This window comes from Onychomys torridus, chromosome 7 (assembly GCF_903995425.1).
Source record: "Onychomys torridus chromosome 7, mOncTor1.1, whole genome shotgun sequence".
NCBI lineage: Eukaryota > Metazoa > Chordata > Mammalia > Rodentia > Cricetidae > Onychomys > Onychomys torridus.
This window is the reverse complement of record NC_050449.1, coordinates 58659951-58677513: the sequence shown is the minus strand read 5'-3', so window position 1 is coordinate 58677513 and position 17563 is coordinate 58659951. Positions and strand designations below refer to the sequence as shown.

At 51.8% G+C, this 17563-nt stretch overlaps 1 protein-coding gene across 2 annotated transcripts in view; it reads right to left on the bottom strand.

Moving 5' to 3' along the window:
- Igdcc3 (immunoglobulin superfamily DCC subclass member 3) overlaps nt 1–17563 on the bottom strand; it is a 42723-nt gene that overhangs the window by 6692 nt on the left and 18468 nt on the right. For both annotated transcript variants that reach the window (XM_036193068.1, XM_036193069.1), the window contains exons 3-6: nt 2669–2813; nt 2181–2311; nt 1672–1809; nt 233–391 (exon numbers count right to left, since the gene is read on the bottom strand). In XM_036193068.1, coding sequence (XP_036048961.1) covers nt 233–391; nt 1672–1809; nt 2181–2311; nt 2669–2813 — 573 coding nt within the window. The remainder of the gene's footprint in view (nt 1–232; nt 392–1671; nt 1810–2180; nt 2312–2668; nt 2814–17563) is intronic.

Here is a 17563-nt window from a genome sequence, read left to right as displayed (position 1 = left end):
GCAGGGGTGGCACTCACATGGGCTGCAAGTCAGAGAACCGCCATACCCCTCTGGGGCTAGGACGCATGTTCTGGGGAAGACCTGCGTCTCTGACCTAACCAGAGACTTAGGAGAGGCTAGGGTGAGGCTTGGCAGCTGCAGTGGTAGAAGGTACTGATCTCTGGTACAGACCACAGATACTGGGGAGTGGGGGCGGAGAGTAGGGCATGAGAAGGGTTTGGCTGCTCTGTACCTTGTACCACCAGCCGGCCCTGGGCTGTCCTCCTCACCCGGGTGCCAGGCCTGTTGGCTGCACACACGTAAACACCTGAGTGCTGGACGGTCACATCTGAGATGATGAGGTTCCCTGTGCCCAGCACCTGGATGCCCTCCACCCCAATGGGGCGGCCATCTGCAATGGAAGCAGAGGGGGAATGAGCAGTGTCCTGAGTGTGCAAGATGCCAAGGATGAGCATATTCCAGAAGGCTTGCCCCTTTACCAGTCTTTCAGGAGCCTATGGCTTTGGCACCATCCCTCCGCACAACTCCAGAAGCGGCAGAAAAACTCAGCCCTTGAGCCCAGCAGCAGGGGTCAGTGTCCTGATTCTAGCGTGGTGATTGCTGGCTGGTTTTGCTCTTGCTTTTTTTTGTTTTTAGGCAGCATCTCACTGCAAAGCCTAGGGTGACATCCTCCTGCTCCAGCCCCTAAGTACCTCTAGTCCCTTTTCCTTGAGTCCATAGAGAATTTGGATCTGATCAGCAGTTGTGAATTCCGTGGCTGAGTCCGCCCTACTCCAGGATGCTGAGGCACATGCCCACGAATATAAAGGCTCTAAGAAGTCCCTCAGTAAAGAGCCTTGGTTAGCTTTGTTTCCCACACTCGTTAGGCCCCTGGGCCATTCTTTTTCTCCTGCTAGGCCGTACTTTGGGAAATGATGGAGCAGATGGCCCCTGGAGTGCCTAGTGGCTCCTGATGGTAGCCTACCCTTTCCAGCCTCTCCCTGGGACCGAGGCCCTCCCCCCACCCCAGGGATCAGATTAGCACAGCCAGAACACAAGGAGACAGCTCCCCATTCAGGCCCTGAAGTGGTGAAATCTACTCCATTATCCCACAGGGCCCCTCCTCCCCCATCACTCAGCTGCTAGTGTGGCGTGGTCTCCCTGTGAATGCGGGCCCCACCCCACCCCTCTAGAGGCTCCTTCCCCCAGTGACCTTTCGGCCCATCTGCACCCTTTCACGGCTTTCTTCTGTTGCCTGGGGATTCTGGCTGGGGCGACTTGGGAGCAGGCAAGCCTGAGAGGGGAGAGCAGCGCCAGGGTGGGACGCTGGCTGAGATTTTGAAGGTTTAGGATTGCGTAACTGGGGGGTGTGGCCAGGGCCTGGAGGGTGGGGTGGGAGGGACTGGGTGCTGAGGGCTGCGGAGAGTTCTGGGGGCCAGAGAGACACTGAGGGAAAACTGTCTATACTCGGTAACCCAGGGAACGAAGCCAGGCCCCGCAGGGAGCGAGAGAATGCAGGAGCAGGCTGACCTCCAGAGAAACGCAGCCCCTCCCCAGGCCACAGGGAGGGGATTTGACCCTTGTGGAGAACAAATACAATTTAAAGTCCCCCAGAGCTGGGTGATGAGACCATGAGACCAGCCCTCCCAGGGGTAGGCTGGCCAGAGAGCTGGGGCTATGGATGAGGCTCACCCAGGCGGCTCCAGGACACAATGGGGCGCGGGTTGCCCGTGGCGACACACTCCAGCACTGCGGTCTGGTGCACCGTCAGGGTGAGGTTCTCAGGCCCCACAAGGATGGTGGGCTCCTTGTAGGCCCCAGAGCCTGAGCCTGGGAGGAGAAGACCACATTTCCTTATTCCAGTTGGAAGCTTTTCCATTTCCTCGCTCCCACTCAGGACCCTGGATACACCATACACCAGCCCCAAACCAAGTTCTGAAGACAAGGAGATGTTGGGGGACCTGAGGGTCCGTCTTGACAACCATCTTTCCACTCCCGGCCACACCTCCGGCATTGGGAGAGGCAGGGATCTCAGGGAAGACATGCTTCTCAGGAAGGGAGGGCTAGAGACCAGCCTCAGCTGCCTCTGGCTTGTGCTCACAGGGCCTCCATACACACTTGGTCACACTGCGGAACTGGGTCTGTCTGGGAGGAGACCAACTGGGGTGACTGGAAGAACTGGGCAGGCCGAAGGATCTCACCTGACACGGTGAGCCTGGCCCCGTGGCTGACCCGCACACTGGCAATGTTTGAGGCCACACAATGGAAGACACCGCTGTCCTCAGCCCGAAGTCCTGTTATCTGCAAGACCCCCTTGGGCAGTAATGTGTACCTGTTAGGGGAGGGCACAGTTGACCAGCACAGTCATTGCAACCTCAAGCCATGGGGACATACACTGAGATGTGGGCACTAACCCGACCATAGAGTTGTGATCGCAGACGTTCACTGGGACCCTCCCAGGTGGATATACCCTCCTAATCTTGATAACAACCACACACGATCCTCACACACACATTCACGAGCCTGGAGTCTGGGCCCAGGAAGCCATGTGGGCCCCCAGTTCTGACTGCAGCTTGCATAAATAGCACTGTCCCGGGCTGTGGGCACTGGTGGCACACACAAGACCTCCACAGCCATCTTCCAGTCAGTACCTCCGTCAGCCTCTCTGTCCTTCCCATTAGAGGCTCACCTCTCATCGTCTGTGTCAATGGGGACTCTGTTCTTCTCCCACGTGATCAGGGGCTTGGGAAGCCCATGGATTTGGCACTGGAAGCGGGCCACACCACCCTCCTCACCTATGGTGGCCTGGGGGTGCACATGGAAGTCCGACATGGCTGGGGAAACAGAAGGGGGGCAGATAAGGTGCACTGTGGAGGTGCAGAGGGAAAGGTGAGGGGTCACGCACTGAGGTGCCCTCTGTTTGAGGCAGGACAGTAGCTTAAGAGACATTACCAGCCCTTCCCACAGCCCTTCCCACCGTGGGTAGGCAACACTCTGATCCCAGAGATGACATAATCTTTAAGAGACCTGGGGAGGAGATACTACGACAAGACATTGTCCTACACAAAGTTCACAGCTGAGAACCATACAATCAAGTTACCAAGAAAAGGCAAAATAATAATAATAATAGTAATGTTTTGAATATACATTTACAACACTGTGCTGGGCTGTATTTACGGCGTCCCTTGGCTGTAGGGTGGACATGCTTGGCAGACCAATTCCAGAATGATGAAGCTTGCCGGGCAGTGGTGGCGCACGCCTTTAATCCCAGCACTCGGGAGGCAGAGGTGGATCTCTGTGAGTTCAAGGCCGGCCTGGTCTACAGAGCGAGTTCCAGGACAGCCTGTTACATAGAGAAACTTTGTTTCGAAAAATCAAAACCAGAGCAGAGTGACGAAGCTCTATAGGCATGTGTGGGCTGCGGGAGGAAAGGGTCTCCTGGACCTCACTCACGAAGGCCACGTAGAGAAAGGCACTCCTCCCAAATTGTCTAGGGTCTTTTGATCTGCTGTGACCTGAGCAATATGTGCCACGTTCTACACAACTGGAATCCGAGTCCCAGACAGGGAACTGTTCACCACTGTCGCCTCTTAGGGACATTGCCAGTAGTGTCTGCCAGCCTCTTCCTGACCAGGGCCCAGTGGATTTCTTTTTTTTTTTTTTTTCCCTTCCTTCCTTCCTTGTCCTCTCTCCCTACAGGCAGTTCTGCAGTTTCTTCCAGAGCCCCAAGAGGGTAGTGTATCCACGCAAGGTGACAGGCCTCTCAGAAGACTGTCAAACCCACCAATCTACATTTCAATGTGTCATAAATATTCAAGGGCCCCCTCCCCACCTTTTGGGGATCAGACTCACACTTAAACTCTGATCTACAGAGGGGGCCACGGTGCCCCCTTGTACCCCCAGCTGGTTAAGTGTTCTTCCCACCCTGCTCCCACCCTGGCTCAGGCCCCACACTGCAAACCTGGGAAAAGGCCCCTCCCATAGGAGCTCCCAGCTTCGGCACCCGGACTGAGATTTCATTAAAATCCACTTTGCTTCAAGTGCAGGAAGGCGGTACACCATCTGTCCAAGCTGCAGCCCCTCCCCTCGGGCACTCCATCAGTTGGGGCAGTGGCTCCCTCCCTCCTAGAATGAGTCCCCCCAAACCCCAGCAGCAGGGACCCTGGAGCTTGTTGCTGGCTGTCCCTGCTCTAGGCTCCCTGGCATGCCGGGACAGCCCTCCTCATGGTCCCAGTGTTCCTTCTCAGGTTCCCTCAACCCACAGTGCTGCCCTAGACTCCATGGCAGCTCAGCAGCTTGAAAGGATGAGGACGAGCCTTTGTGCCTTCCCCTCAGGAGTCTCTGGGGGCTGGCTCCTTTGTGGCCATTCCCCATCTCATTTGCTTGTGGTTCATTAAATATAAACATGCATTAAAAATCCCCTGCCCAGCCTCCTCCTCTCTGCTGGCCTCCTGGGAGTGTGGTGGATGTGTGTGTACAACTCCTTGTACACGTGTTCCGGGCCGGGTGTTTGCTGGGAAGCCAGGCTCTGTCTCCTATATCTGGCCTAACTGTCCCCATCTGGACAAGGGTAGGGGTTTGAATCTGCCAGCTACCACGTCGGGTATGCGTTTCTGGTGTTGTCTAGGTAATCAATCACCAGTGTCTCCCTGTAGGTAAAGCTCTTGTGGACAGGACTTTGGAGCCTGGGTTTGAGAGGGAAGGGCAAGTGGTCCAGCTGGGGACCCCATCGGGCTTGATGAGAGGATCCCCAGGGTGCATCCAGAGGTCAGCCTGCCCTGCCTCAGGCCAAAGGCTGTGCTTGGCCAAAGGCCTGTGGGTCAACCCAGGGCTCAGGACTGGAGGTTGAAAAGTCTCTGGGCCCTGTCCAGCTCAACCTCCAGGAAGGCAGGGCTTCTGCAGGAAGACAGGAGACAGATCTTGGGGGTGGGGGAGAGAGCACTTGGGCTCCAGAATCTGCTATCTTGCTCCCTCACCCAGACTCTGCCTAAGTAGAAGCTGATGCCCCCTTCTCACTCCAGCTGGAGAGGAGCTGTATCTCCCTAGCCCCCCATCCCCAACCTGGGGCGCAGACTAATGGTTCTGCTGACTGCAGATGCCTCCTCATTACAGAATCAAGACTTTTGTGCCTCTCGGCCCCCAGGCTGGACTCCCTGGAGCCCCTAGAACTGGTCTGAGGAGAGACATGGAAGAAGCTGCTGCTTTTCAGGTCTGGGTGCTGGGATAGTGGAGTCTGGCCTTTATGGGGGAGCCCTCCCTCAAACCCTCAACCTCAGAAAGAAACTACCAGCACAGCGAGGTTGAGTATAAAGATGCTGGAAAGCAATGCTGATGCTGGAAGGAGGCGGGCAAGGAGTCAGTCCTCATACCAGTAGGGTCACTGGACTCCTAAAGGTCCCCCGGGGCCCGCCCGGCCCTCACTGTCTTCACTGGAGGGGCCCTGGCAGGTCCTGTGTGATGTCTTACTGGCACACTGATTCTGAAGGGTTGCTTTGCTTGTCCAAAAATGCTTGAAAACCAGTTTGAAGTGAATCCTTTTGTCTAATAAAAGGGGCACTGAAGCCCAGGCCTTCTGCAGGGGTGTACCTTAGTACCCCTGCCAGTTTCCTATTTCCTTTCTCTCCAAGGCTAGGAAACCCCGCCAGCAGACTATATGTTAAACTAGGCTCCTCTTCCTCCTCCTCCTCCTCCTTCTTCTTTTTAAAGATAATATTTAGGCTGGGTGATTGTGGGGCACGCCTTTAATCCCAGCCTTCAGGAGGCAGAGGCATGCAGATCTCTGTGAGTTCGAGGCCAGCCTGATCTACAGAGGGAGTTCCAAAACAGGGCTACAAAGAGAAACCCTGTCTTGAAAAAACAAACAAATAAAAATATAGGTGTCTATGTGCCATGTGTGTGCCTGCTGCTCAAATAGACCAACAGAGGGGGGTCAGGTCCCCTCGAACTGGAGTTACAGACAGTTGTGAGCCGCCAGGAGGATGCTGGGAATTGAACCCAGGTCCTCTGGAAGAACAGCCAGTGCTCTCTGAACTGGACCATCTCTCCAGCCCCAGCCAGCCTTTTCTTAAAGGCTAGAGGGAAGGTCAAGGGCATAGACAGAGTTGGTTCCTCAGCTTCACCTGGGGAGCCCAGCTGGACTGTCAGATGTTCTCTTATCACCAAGGTTCTGCTTCCCTGGCCTCTTCCTGTCCTTTACCGACTCCCTGGTCAGCCTGGGGCTCGCTGAGTGACCTAGTTTATACAGCATAAACAGAGGGGTAGACGCCCCCAGGACCCTCAGATTCTGCACTAACCTTTGCCATTGTCTCCATGCCAGAGAGCCTACCCAGATTAGCTGCAGTCCTGAGACCTTCAAGGCACTCCTGCACTCAAAGAGGCTTGGGGCTCCCCTAGTGTCAGAGCAGAACATATTTGGTTCACAAGTCTTGTGTGTGTGTGCTGTTTGTTTGTTTTTAGTGAGATATTTGTACACATGTTGGTCCTCTGAGGACAGTTTGAGGTCCCTCACTTCAAGCTGGGTGACAGGAGAGGGGATGAAGTAGGTGGGAGCCCTGCCAGGTGTGAGGGCCATAGGACGCATCAGGGGAAAGGCGATGGCAGGCACCCTGTCCATGTGCCCTTTGAAAAGGGTCTTCCAGCTCCCCTGGGACCCACCATGGGTACAGCAGGTTATGGCAGAGGCCAGAAGGGCAGAAAGTGAGGCCAGCAGTCCTCGGTTGGAAGGGAATGGAGACGACAGGAAACGGTCCTGGACACCCCTATAAATCACCCCGAGGGACGGAGTCTCCTGAGAACCACATCTACAGCAGCAGCTCCGGAGGGGAACTTATTACGTGGTCCAGGGCCTTTGCAGAGGTCAGGCCTGGATTTGATTAGACAGGCTCCAGGGGGACGCAGGGGGCAGTGATAGGTCAAGGCAGAGCATTGGGAAGGAAGCTCAGGTCTCCCACCTTCTGGCTGCAGCCAGATTACTATCTGGTGTGTGATGATAAAAAAGAGCTGTGGACATATTTGGAAAACTTAAGACTTTTCCAAAGTTAGTAGCTGGGGAGTGGGGGGTTCCTGAGAGCTGAATGCTCCATTCTCATACACTCACTCATTAGAGATGGGGATCACTGTGAAGACTTATCCAAAGATCCTGGAGGCTAAACATACACACACACACACACACACACACACACACACACACACACACACACACACACATAAATAACTAAAGAAAAGAAAAGAAAAAAGAAAAACACAAAACAGAACCCACATATATGTATATTCAATGTACAATTTACAACTGATTGGAATTTGAGGATTCACAGCCCACTGCTACTGGACTGACAGTACAGTGGTAAGCTATGAAACACTTGACATGCACCCAGGTAAAACTGAGATGTCCTATAAATATAATATACACACTGGATTTGCAACTAAAAAAAGAAAAGCAAAAGAGAGCTGGGTGTGGTGGCACACGCCTTTAATCCCAGCACTCAGGAGGCAGAGGCAGGCGGATCTCTGTGAGTTTGAGGCCAGCCTGGTCTACAGAGCGAGTTCCAGGATAGGCTCCAAAGCTACACAGAGAAACCCTGTCTTGAAAAAAACAAAACAAAATAAAAATAAAACAAAAATTTAACTTATGTTTCTTAGACTTATGGGTACTTTTCAAATGCTCCACAGCTATGTTGGCTATTGGCTATGGGGCAGCCCCAATGGAATTTCATCATCACAAAGTTCTATTCCATAAGTTGGTTATTGACTATGGGGCAGCCTCAATGGAATTTCGGTCATCAAAGAGTTCTATTCCATAAGTTGGCTATTGACTATTGGCTATTGGCTATGGGGCAGCCCCAATGGAATTTCATCATCACAAAGTTCTATTCCATAAGTTGGTTATTGACTATGGGGCAGCCCCAATGGAATTTCGGTCATCAAAGAGTTCTATTCCATAAGTTGGCTATTGGCTATTGACTATGGGACAGCTCCAATGGAATTTCGGTCATCAAAGAGTTCTATTCCATAAGTTGGCTATTGACTATTGGCTATTGGCTATGGGGCAGCCCCAATGGAGTTCTATCGATAGTGCTCATTTCAAGGCTTCAGAGACCTGCTTCTCTCTTCCTCTTTCTCACTGCTGCCCCATCAGAGTGGACCCCTTTCTCTCCATCTTCATTTCTGTCCTGTCCCATCTCTCACAGCTTGCCCTCTTCTTGGCCATATGCACACAGAAACAGAGGACAAGGTCCACATTTGGTACGTTGACCTGTAAGCCAGGTGGCTTCACATTGCAAGATTCTGTCCAGCCCCATGTAAATAGTAAATATTTGCTAAGAACTCTTTGGAGTGGTGGTACAGACATCAGAGAAGACTCTGGAAGCACACAGAATGGAGTTCAAAGTTCAACACTACAGTTCACCCCACCCTCAGCTCACTATCATGAACTCTGAAGCATGGGCAAGTGATACCTTCTCTCAGAACTTGTTTTTGTTGTTGTTGTTGTTGTTGTTGTTGTTGTTGACTTTTTTGTTTTTTGTTTTGGGACAGGGCCTCACTATATACCTCTGGTTGGCTTGGAACTCATTTCCCAGGGGTGGGAAGTACTGGCCTTAAACTCACAGAGATCCACCTGCCTCTGCCTCCCACGTGCTGGCATGAGAGTTATGCGCCATTCCACCTGGTTCTCAGAACCTCCGTTTTTCCATTTATAAAATGGGTGTGCTCCCCCTCACGAGCTGTTGCTCCCCTGCTGCTACCTGTTGTTGGAGGGGCCGGGAAAACTAAGATGAAAGAAAACTACAAGGTATGAAAGAGCAAGGTTGGAGGCAAAGGACTCCATCAAGGGTCGAGCAGTCGCTCCCTGCAGAGGACAAAGCAGAGGCAGGCACCTCGAGTCCTCCGCAGATGGGACTGAAGAGAATTTGCTAGAGGATGGTGTAAAGGAGTTCTTGGGGGTGGGGGGCAACGGGGTGTTAGCCAGAGTGTGGTCTCTTCTAGCTGACTTCTGCTTGGGGGTTTCACGGAGACAAGCTGTCAGTAGGAAGAGGCCGCTGGGTAATCGAGGCCTTGATTTCTCTAGTAAAATCTTTATGAAGCCCATAAACTCATGCCTTTATTGGCCAGGCTCGTTCCCCGGGTTGGATGTGGCTCTCTGAGGCGTAGTTAAAACACCTGCTGAACTAGGCACCAATGGCGACTCTGGCCTCCGTCCAGACCCGGTTCAGCAAACCAGCAGTGAGGCCTAGTGGGATTTGGACTCTGGAGGGCCCACCTCGAATACTCTTTAATCCCAGGGACACACACTTCTGTAAATGGCCTGTTCCAAATACCCCAGGGAAAGGAGGGTAGAGATGGTGAGGAACGCCGGGTCCTGGGGCAGCTGGTGTACTGCTCCTGCTGCCCGTACCCCAGGGGTGGGAAGCACTGGCCTTTAAACACAGTTATCTGGCCACCGTTGTCTGGCTCACTCCTCCTAACACTGTTCACATTTCCCCATCGTCCATAGTCCCCCTTAGCCCTTGACTTTAGCTCTGTTAAGGAACAGTACACCCTGATCAGCTGTGGTCATCAACGACTTGTGGAATTCACTGTGGCTGGAACTGGGGTTCTGAATCCAAAAGTGCACTAGGAAATGGGAAGCGCCGTGTGAATGTTGAAATAGAGGAGAGTAGATGGACCTACAGGCAGCTTCATAAGACTGTGGTGGGCTCAGAAGCCTGCTGGGCTATGCTGGCCAGCTTTTGCCAGGTGTCCCTGCTGAGAAACCCCTGCATCCCTTAGCTTGCCTCTTTGAGCTCCTGACCCCGTCTTGGGCCCCTGAACCCCAGGCTCTCTCTCCTACCCCCTGGCTCCACCACCAGCTCACCAATCTCCCCTACCCTGGCCCCAATTCCAACACAAAAGGCAACTTTGTCTTTCAAGTCCCCAGCCATAAATCCACAGCTCACCCCTCTGCAGCCGCCTCTGACAAACGGGGGCCTGGAAAGGGGGAGTGGTGTGGGATGGTGTGTGGAGGGGGTTGCATTCTCCTTAGGAAAGCCTGTGTTTCCAAGTACTGGCCCCTGCAAGACGAGGGAACCTCCAGACTTTGATACCACAGTAGGCCAAAGGCAGGATGGCAGGGGAGCCCGGGGGCGGGGCCAAGGAGAATAAACCTCCTCAAAGCCCTGCATTTAATCACTTAGCCCGGAAGTTTGGAGGCTCCAGCTCTTCCCTGGATGCCTCCTCCTCCAGCCTCCCATGGAGGATGTGAAGTATGCCTGGAGAGGGTGTGCTTGCCTATTAAGTATGTGTGCCTAAGAGTGGATGTGACACACGGTGGTGGCCTCTGGAGTAAAGGGAGGTGTGGGTGAGGGTGAGGGGACAGAGGAAATGTAAGGAAACCCCCACCCCCACCTCACCTCCAGCTCCGTGAGTCCTTCTACCACCATTTCAAAAGCAGACCCAATGTCAAGTATTTTGTTCTGTTTTCAGGCCATGTATCAGGGGAACCCATGTCCTGGGTTTGCTTCAGGAAGTACAAGTCACCTGTGCCAGTCACACAACAGAGCCGCTGAGCCCACTCTGAACATTCATGCAAGACGCACGTACAGAAGTGCCAACAACACACTCTCCGGCATCCCAGGAACAAAGCTGCCCCACTCCTGGGCACTGCCCTTAGATGTTCCCATTCTGAAAAAACGCCTAGTGAAATCACCAGGCTCTTACGTGCTGTCGAAAAACCACGGCTGGGAAGACTGGAGAGATGGCGGCTCAGCAATGGAGAGCATTGGCTGCTCTTCCAGAGGACCCAGTTTTGATGTCCAGCACCCACATTGTGGCTCACAATAGTGTATCATTTCAGGGGATCCAGTGCCCTCTTCTGGCCTCTGACAGCACTGGACACAACCGTGGTGCGCAGACAAACAGATAGGCAAAAGACCCACATACAGAAACAAAGATTTTAAAACATGGCTCTGAAAACAGGCCCTGAGAACCAGGCACACACCTTGATTCCCGGCTCTGGGGAGGCAGAGGCAGGTGGATTTCTGAGTTCAAGCCAGCCTGGTCTACAAAGTGAGTTCCAGGACAGCCAGGGCTACACTGAGAAAACTATCTTAAAAGATAAACAAACAATAATAATAAAAAAAAACCAGGCCCATATGACTAATGTCAGCATAATAACCATAAATACCAGCTTTTCTAGGGCTCAGAGAAGTTAAGAATTTGATAAAGGTCACACAGATAACCACTGTAATTAAGGCAGGTGTTTGAACTCAAGGTGGGCTGACTCCAATTCCAGAGCTCTTTCCCAGCATCTCAGCTGCCCTCGGTAAGAAAATACACATTCACATGCTGCTCAATATAGACTGACATGCCCACAGGAAGACACATGGATGCCCTACATCTAGACCCTGCCCATCACTCCTGATCACTTTTAAGAGATGCCCACACACAGCAAGCTTCACTTTTGTTTAATTGGCTCCGGGTTTGGTGGTTTTATAGACTGTAACTAATGCAGAAAAGCACCATGATAAGGTGGTGTTATCACCACACTAATGGCCCCTAAATTCTATTAACACAGGTAAATGAATAGCCATGATGCGCTTGTCCCAGGTGGCTCTTTTCTAAGCAAGTGCAACTTTTCCCCACCAGAAAATCTGAGGTACAGATCTTTCCAGAGTGGGGAGGCCCAGGATACCCCAGTGGGATATACAAATGAAGGATTTTTTTTCCCTCAGGCTGGGAGGGCAAACCATAGTGAAATGTCAGTGGTTTCTGTTGGGGAGAGGGAGGCCTGACCCAACTCTTCAAATAACTGCGTATTCAGTCATGGTAAAGTCAAAGTCATTCTCTGGGCCTTAGTTTTGTTTAGTTTTGTTGTTGTTGAGGTACAAAGTGTTACCCAGATGTAACCTTCAAGGCACCAAGTGCAGCCGGTGGTGCGTGGGGGTGGGGGGGGGGGGGAGTGGACCTGGGGATGAATCTCTGCTTTGGCTTTGAAAATGCCCAGGTCTAGCAGAGCCCCTCTATGCAGACTGTGTGTCTCTGTTAGTGTCAGGGTCACCAATCTTCCTTATGTAAACCTGCCAGGTCCCACCATATCCTTAACTTCCGTTGTTCTGGTCCGGACACCGGATCTCTCTCACCTCCCGGAAGGGCGTCTGGTTAGGGGGCCCAGGCTGGAGCTATTAAGTAAATTGCTTTCACATGACCACCAGGACAACTCAACAAAAACAGACACTTCCCCCAAATTTCCAGAGCCATATATTAGGATTTGTAGGGATTGATGGAGTAGGGGTTAGGTAATAGAGAGGCGAGCTGGATCAGGCACGGCTCTGACCAGCCTATGTATCCTCGGACCAAACAAGTCTAACCTTGGTTTTACTTGTCTCTAAATATAAGTGGAGGATAGAAAAGGTAATACCTAAAATCTGGACCTAAAGATGGAAAAGCAAATATCTAAGATTCTAAAACAGGGCTGGAGACATAGCTCCGTTGGTAGAGTGCTTGCCCAATATGTACAAAGCCCTGAGTCCCAACCCTAGCACCACATACATGGACTCTCAGCACTCAGGAGGAAAAGCAGGAAGATCAGAAGTTCATGGCCATTCTTGGCTACATATGGCGTTTGAGACCAGTCTAGGATACATGAGACCTTGGAGTCTTTTGCTGTTGTTGTTGTTTTCTTTTTTTCTTTCTTTTTTTTTTTTTTGTTGTTGTTTTCTTAAAGACTAGAGAGGTGGCTTAAGTGGTTAAGAGCATCTGCTGTTCTTGCAGAGGACCTGAGTGTGCTTACACTCACATAACACAGCTCAAGGGAGATCTGGCTTCTGACCTCCATGAGCATCTGCATTCATGCACACACATACACACAATTAAAAACTTAAAAAGGTTCTAGGACAACACTAGGCAATGTCCCCTCCCCATCCAGCAAAAAGCACTTCTGCATTATATCTCAAAGCACACTGTTGTTTCCTGGCATCTCTGGTGCCTCAACACCAAACCTAACAGGTGGAGACCTGTAGGCCCTCCACCCCAATAACTCTAGAACAAGCCATATCTATTTTCAGGAGGCAGGAGGTCCAGAGCCCCTGGAGAACCGTGGAGTTTCTTGGCTAGAGAGTAACAGTGGTTGGAGGTCTCCTAACACCTTAGGAACCATCTTCAGTGGGTTTCAAAAGTTTTCCCATGAAGTCACAGGAACCATCAGACCCACTCAGGTGGAGATTCTCTTCTTCCTATATACTTTATTAGTAGCCTCATGATGTATGCCAGGAGGCCAGGTTATAAACTCCTTATAAAAAGGAGTCACCGACTCCCTTCCCTCCTTCCCATGGCTAACTGATCCCGACTTATCCTCTCCTTTCTTCCCTCCTGCCTTGGTTTAGGGCCTCATCACTTGCAACTGTTCCGGTAATGGCGTACCCACCTCTACCCTTCTCTCTTTCAGTCTTCTGTCCCTCTTCCCAAACATCCCAAAGCCACGATGTTCTTAAAGTGTGGTTAGTGTCTCTCTGTTGCTGTTTATCAGGGAACTCTACTTAGACTGGTATTCATGTTCTTCATTATTAGGGGGTTTCATCTCTCTATGCTTTCAAGACAGCAATTCTGTAGTCACATGATTTGTACTCACTCATATAAGTTTTCCTTCCCCGAATATATCATGATTGTTTTTATTTTTTATATTTTATTATTATTATTATTATTATTATTATTATTATTATTATTATTTTCGAGACAAGGTTTCTCTGTGTAGCTTTTCACCTTTCCTGGATCTTGCTCTGTAGACTAGGTTGGCCTCGAACTCACAGAAATCCACCTGCCTCTGCCTCCCGAGTGCTGGCTGGGATTAAAGGCATGCGCCACCACTGCCCACCCTTGTTTTGATTTTTTAAAGATTTATTAGGCTGGGCAATGGTGATATATGCCTTTAATTCCAGTAGTCGGGAGACAGAGCCAGGCAGATCTCTGTGAGTTCAAGGCTAGCCTGCTCTACAGAGTGAGATCCAGGACAGGCACCATAACTACACAGAGAAATCCTGTCTGGGAAGAAAAAAAAAGACATAGTCTTTCTATGTAGACATATGTTTGAGGCTGGCCTCAAACTCAGAGATCCATCTACCTGCCTCTCCCTCCCTGGTACTGGTATTAAAGGTGTAGACGGGGCACCAGGCTATACCATGAAAGTTTATGCTCACTTTTTTTTTATTATTATTATTTTGTGCCTTCCCCTTCAAACACTTCCATCTTCCACATCTCCCAAAAGAAATAGCACTTATCAACTGTATTAGAGTCAAGTGCCTACATATCTTTCTGCCTAGTCACCTGTGGCCTATGAGTTCCATGAGAATGGAGAACAGACTAATTTGCCTTCCTATTTGTAGCCCTGAGAACAGACACAAAAGATAATAAATAGTAAGACCTCATAAAGTGTAGTCTACTCTGAATGGTCTAGGAGGCCAGTCGTTCCTAGCCTCTTATTTTGAGACAGGGTCTCCGGAATGGCAGGCTGGCCTGCAACCTGATGTAGCAAAGATCAACCTTGAATTTCTGATCCTTCTGCCTCCACCTCCTAGGTGCTAGGATTACAGATACCGGCTATGAGATGAGACCTTGTTTATGAAGGACTGGCTTCATACATGCTAGACAAGCACTCTACCCACCGAGCTAAGTCCCCATGTCGCCCTCACCCTGTTGTCCACTCAAGTCCCCACTTGTGCACAATTTCCTCTACTTTACCCTCAGCTTCTTCAGTGAAAATTAAAAAGTTAGACAGACCGCAGTTCTCAAAACTGGGTTATGGATTCCAACAACCCAGAGTTCTGCCTAACAATGCAGACGGCAGTACCCCACCGTCAGAGACCCCTTGGTCTGGGGTGGATGAACGGGACAAGAATCCGTTTCTACTAAAGCTCCAGGAGAGGACTCACATACTTAGCTAGTTGTGGGCACCTCTGGCCCTGTGCAGGTTCTTGAGAACAGCCACAAGGGCAGAGTCTCAGCCCAGCCCCCCACCTCTTCCTAGAGGCCGGCTGGTCCTAGTATCCCGACTCCAGCGCCCTAGGCAAGGCAAGGCGCAGAGGGTAGCAGGCGGTGGGGGCGCCTTCAGAGCGCAGCCCCCGCGGGGCCGGGGTGGAGGCATTCGGGGGGCGGGCGGGCGAGGTCAGGGCCCGAGCCGGGGGCCCTGAGAGTCTCGCTCGCTCAGCGGCAGGAGTAAGTGGGACCATCTGCTCCACTCCTCGGAGGTCATTGCTTTGTGTCAAGCTCCCCATCCCCCACGCTCCCCTCCTTCCTTTCTCCCCCCTTTTGCCCTTTGACTCCCGGGACTCAAAGGGAGAAAAGCACTTGAGGTCCTGATGAAAGTGGGAGTATGATGGGGAGCGACACCAGCCGCCGCGGCCCCGCACCGCCGCGGCCCGGGATCTCCGCAGCCCTAGCGCAAGCTGCGCAAGGCGCGGAGCCCGTGCGCGGTGCAGGCGCAGGCGGCGGGCGCTCCCGCAGGAGGCAGGCCGGGTTCCCACAGCCCGCCCGGCCCGCCGGGCCCCTTTGAAGTGGCCGCAGCTGCACACCCCGCCCCGCGGCTAATCCGGGCCGACGCGGGCGTCCTCGTCCCCCCCGCATAGCAATAGTGTCCGCGCTGAATGGCACTGGCTAATTACCTCGCTCGCACCACCGCGGGTGAATGAGAGAATCCGACATTGTGCGCGGCGAATGGAGAAAATAAGACAGCCATTGTCCTCGCACGCCAAACGAGGGTTTGATGTCGCTGGGGGCGAGCAAAGCACCATTTCCCGCCGCCCCCTCCCTCCCCAGCGCTTCGAATTCCCCAGCTAGGCCTGGCCCCCTGCTCTGGTAAGGGGGAAACTGAGGCAGCAGTTCCTGTCCCCCTGCCCCCCACAAAGAGATGGTGGACTAGCCGGGAGCAGCCTTCTCTCTCCTCGGCCAGCCTTCTCCATTCGCAGCCACCTCCTCTGGTGTCCCGCTTCCACGCTTGAGTCTGAAAGCCAGGCGAGGCCTGCATTCACCAGGACCTAATTAGATTTCGTGAGAACACGTGAAACCATTGGCACGAGAGCGGGGGAAACTGTCCACTTTGGTGCCCACCTGTGGGTCACCAACTGTAAGCCACCGAAGAGTTTAAAGAATGGGCAGGATGACTCAGAACAGCTCAGAAGAAATAGAAAAAACGGCAGGGGGAAGTCTGCGAAGAGGCCAGGAGGCGGATTTGAATCGGAAGCACTGAAGCAAAAGTTCGGAGGCTTCGATGGCAGGGGGATGGGCTGATAGGTAGCAACTCCGGCTCCAGCCACAGAAAGGTGAAAACAGACTGCTCATCAGAAACCAGTCAAGCCTGAGGCGTTTCTTCATCTATTAGGATAGTTAGCTCAGCTAGGAAATCAATGCCAACTAAAGGAAACTGATACAGATGGGCAAGGTGATGATGGTCCTGCTGTGTAAGAAGACGCTTCACGTTGCATCTGGCTGCCGTTTTATTTCTTCACCATTACCAAAAAGACAGGAATCTTGGGGGTAACACGGACAGCACACCTTTCCATATTAGGAGTGTCTTCTCTCTGCCCTCTGTTCTGCCCAGGGTTAGAAGTGTGAGCCACCATGCCTGGTTTTAGTGAGCATCATCTTTTTGAAGCACACCAAAAAGTTCTCCCTCCATCTGCAGGATTTTTCTAATGTCCGTGTCTCTATGGCAAATTTGCAGGCAACCACAGCCAACTCCTTACTTGGAGTAACCATCTATTTTGAGAAATAGCATTAAAGAAAAGAGGGCTAGGGATGGAGCTCAGATATCCAGCACTCACGCATAAAGCCCCGGGTTCGATCCCCAGTACTGCATAACCCTAGCACTCAGGAGGCGTTCAAGGTTATCCTCTGCTACACAGTGAGTTCCAGGCCAGCCTGGGCTACATGAGACCCTATCTCAGAAGAGAAGGAACAACCCAGGAGGGAACGGATGAGCAGCCACCAAAACGTTCCTGGCTGTCAGCAAGTATGTTTAACGTTACCAAGTACTGGCTGTAATCACATGTGAAAAGCATGCTTTCAAAATGTAGCTCGTTGTTTTCCTTCCCCGATTCCGAAACAAGGTTTAGTGGAAAGCCTGGTCCTAGCCCTAGATGTGATCACAATGTTTTCCTTCATAGCTCTAAGTAAATCTTTGTCCTAGACTTATTTCTTCTGCCTAAGGCTGTATGGGACCTTTTAAGCCTGCTTGGCTTCACAACACCTGCCGCTGTGAACTACTTACATTTGAAAGATCTGCCTAGTTAGTCAATTTAGAGAACACCAGAAGAAACAAAGAGATAAAAGCAGAGTTGCTGTGTATGGGGTAGAGGCAGGAGGTCTGGGGACCGCCCCCACCCCAGCGACTCCCACCTCCCTCTTCTTCCATCTCCGGTTCTTGAGCCCCTTCTGCAGAACCACAAGCCTCTAAGAATGATGTTTAATGTTTGTCTTTCTATAGAGAAAAAGGATTTATTCAAAGGGACGGCTATGAGTAGCAGATCAGAGATAATTTTTAATTTGATAGAGTCCGCTACATTCACTCTGTGTGTATGTGCAAATGCATGTGTGTACATGTGTTCCTGTGCGCACATGCATG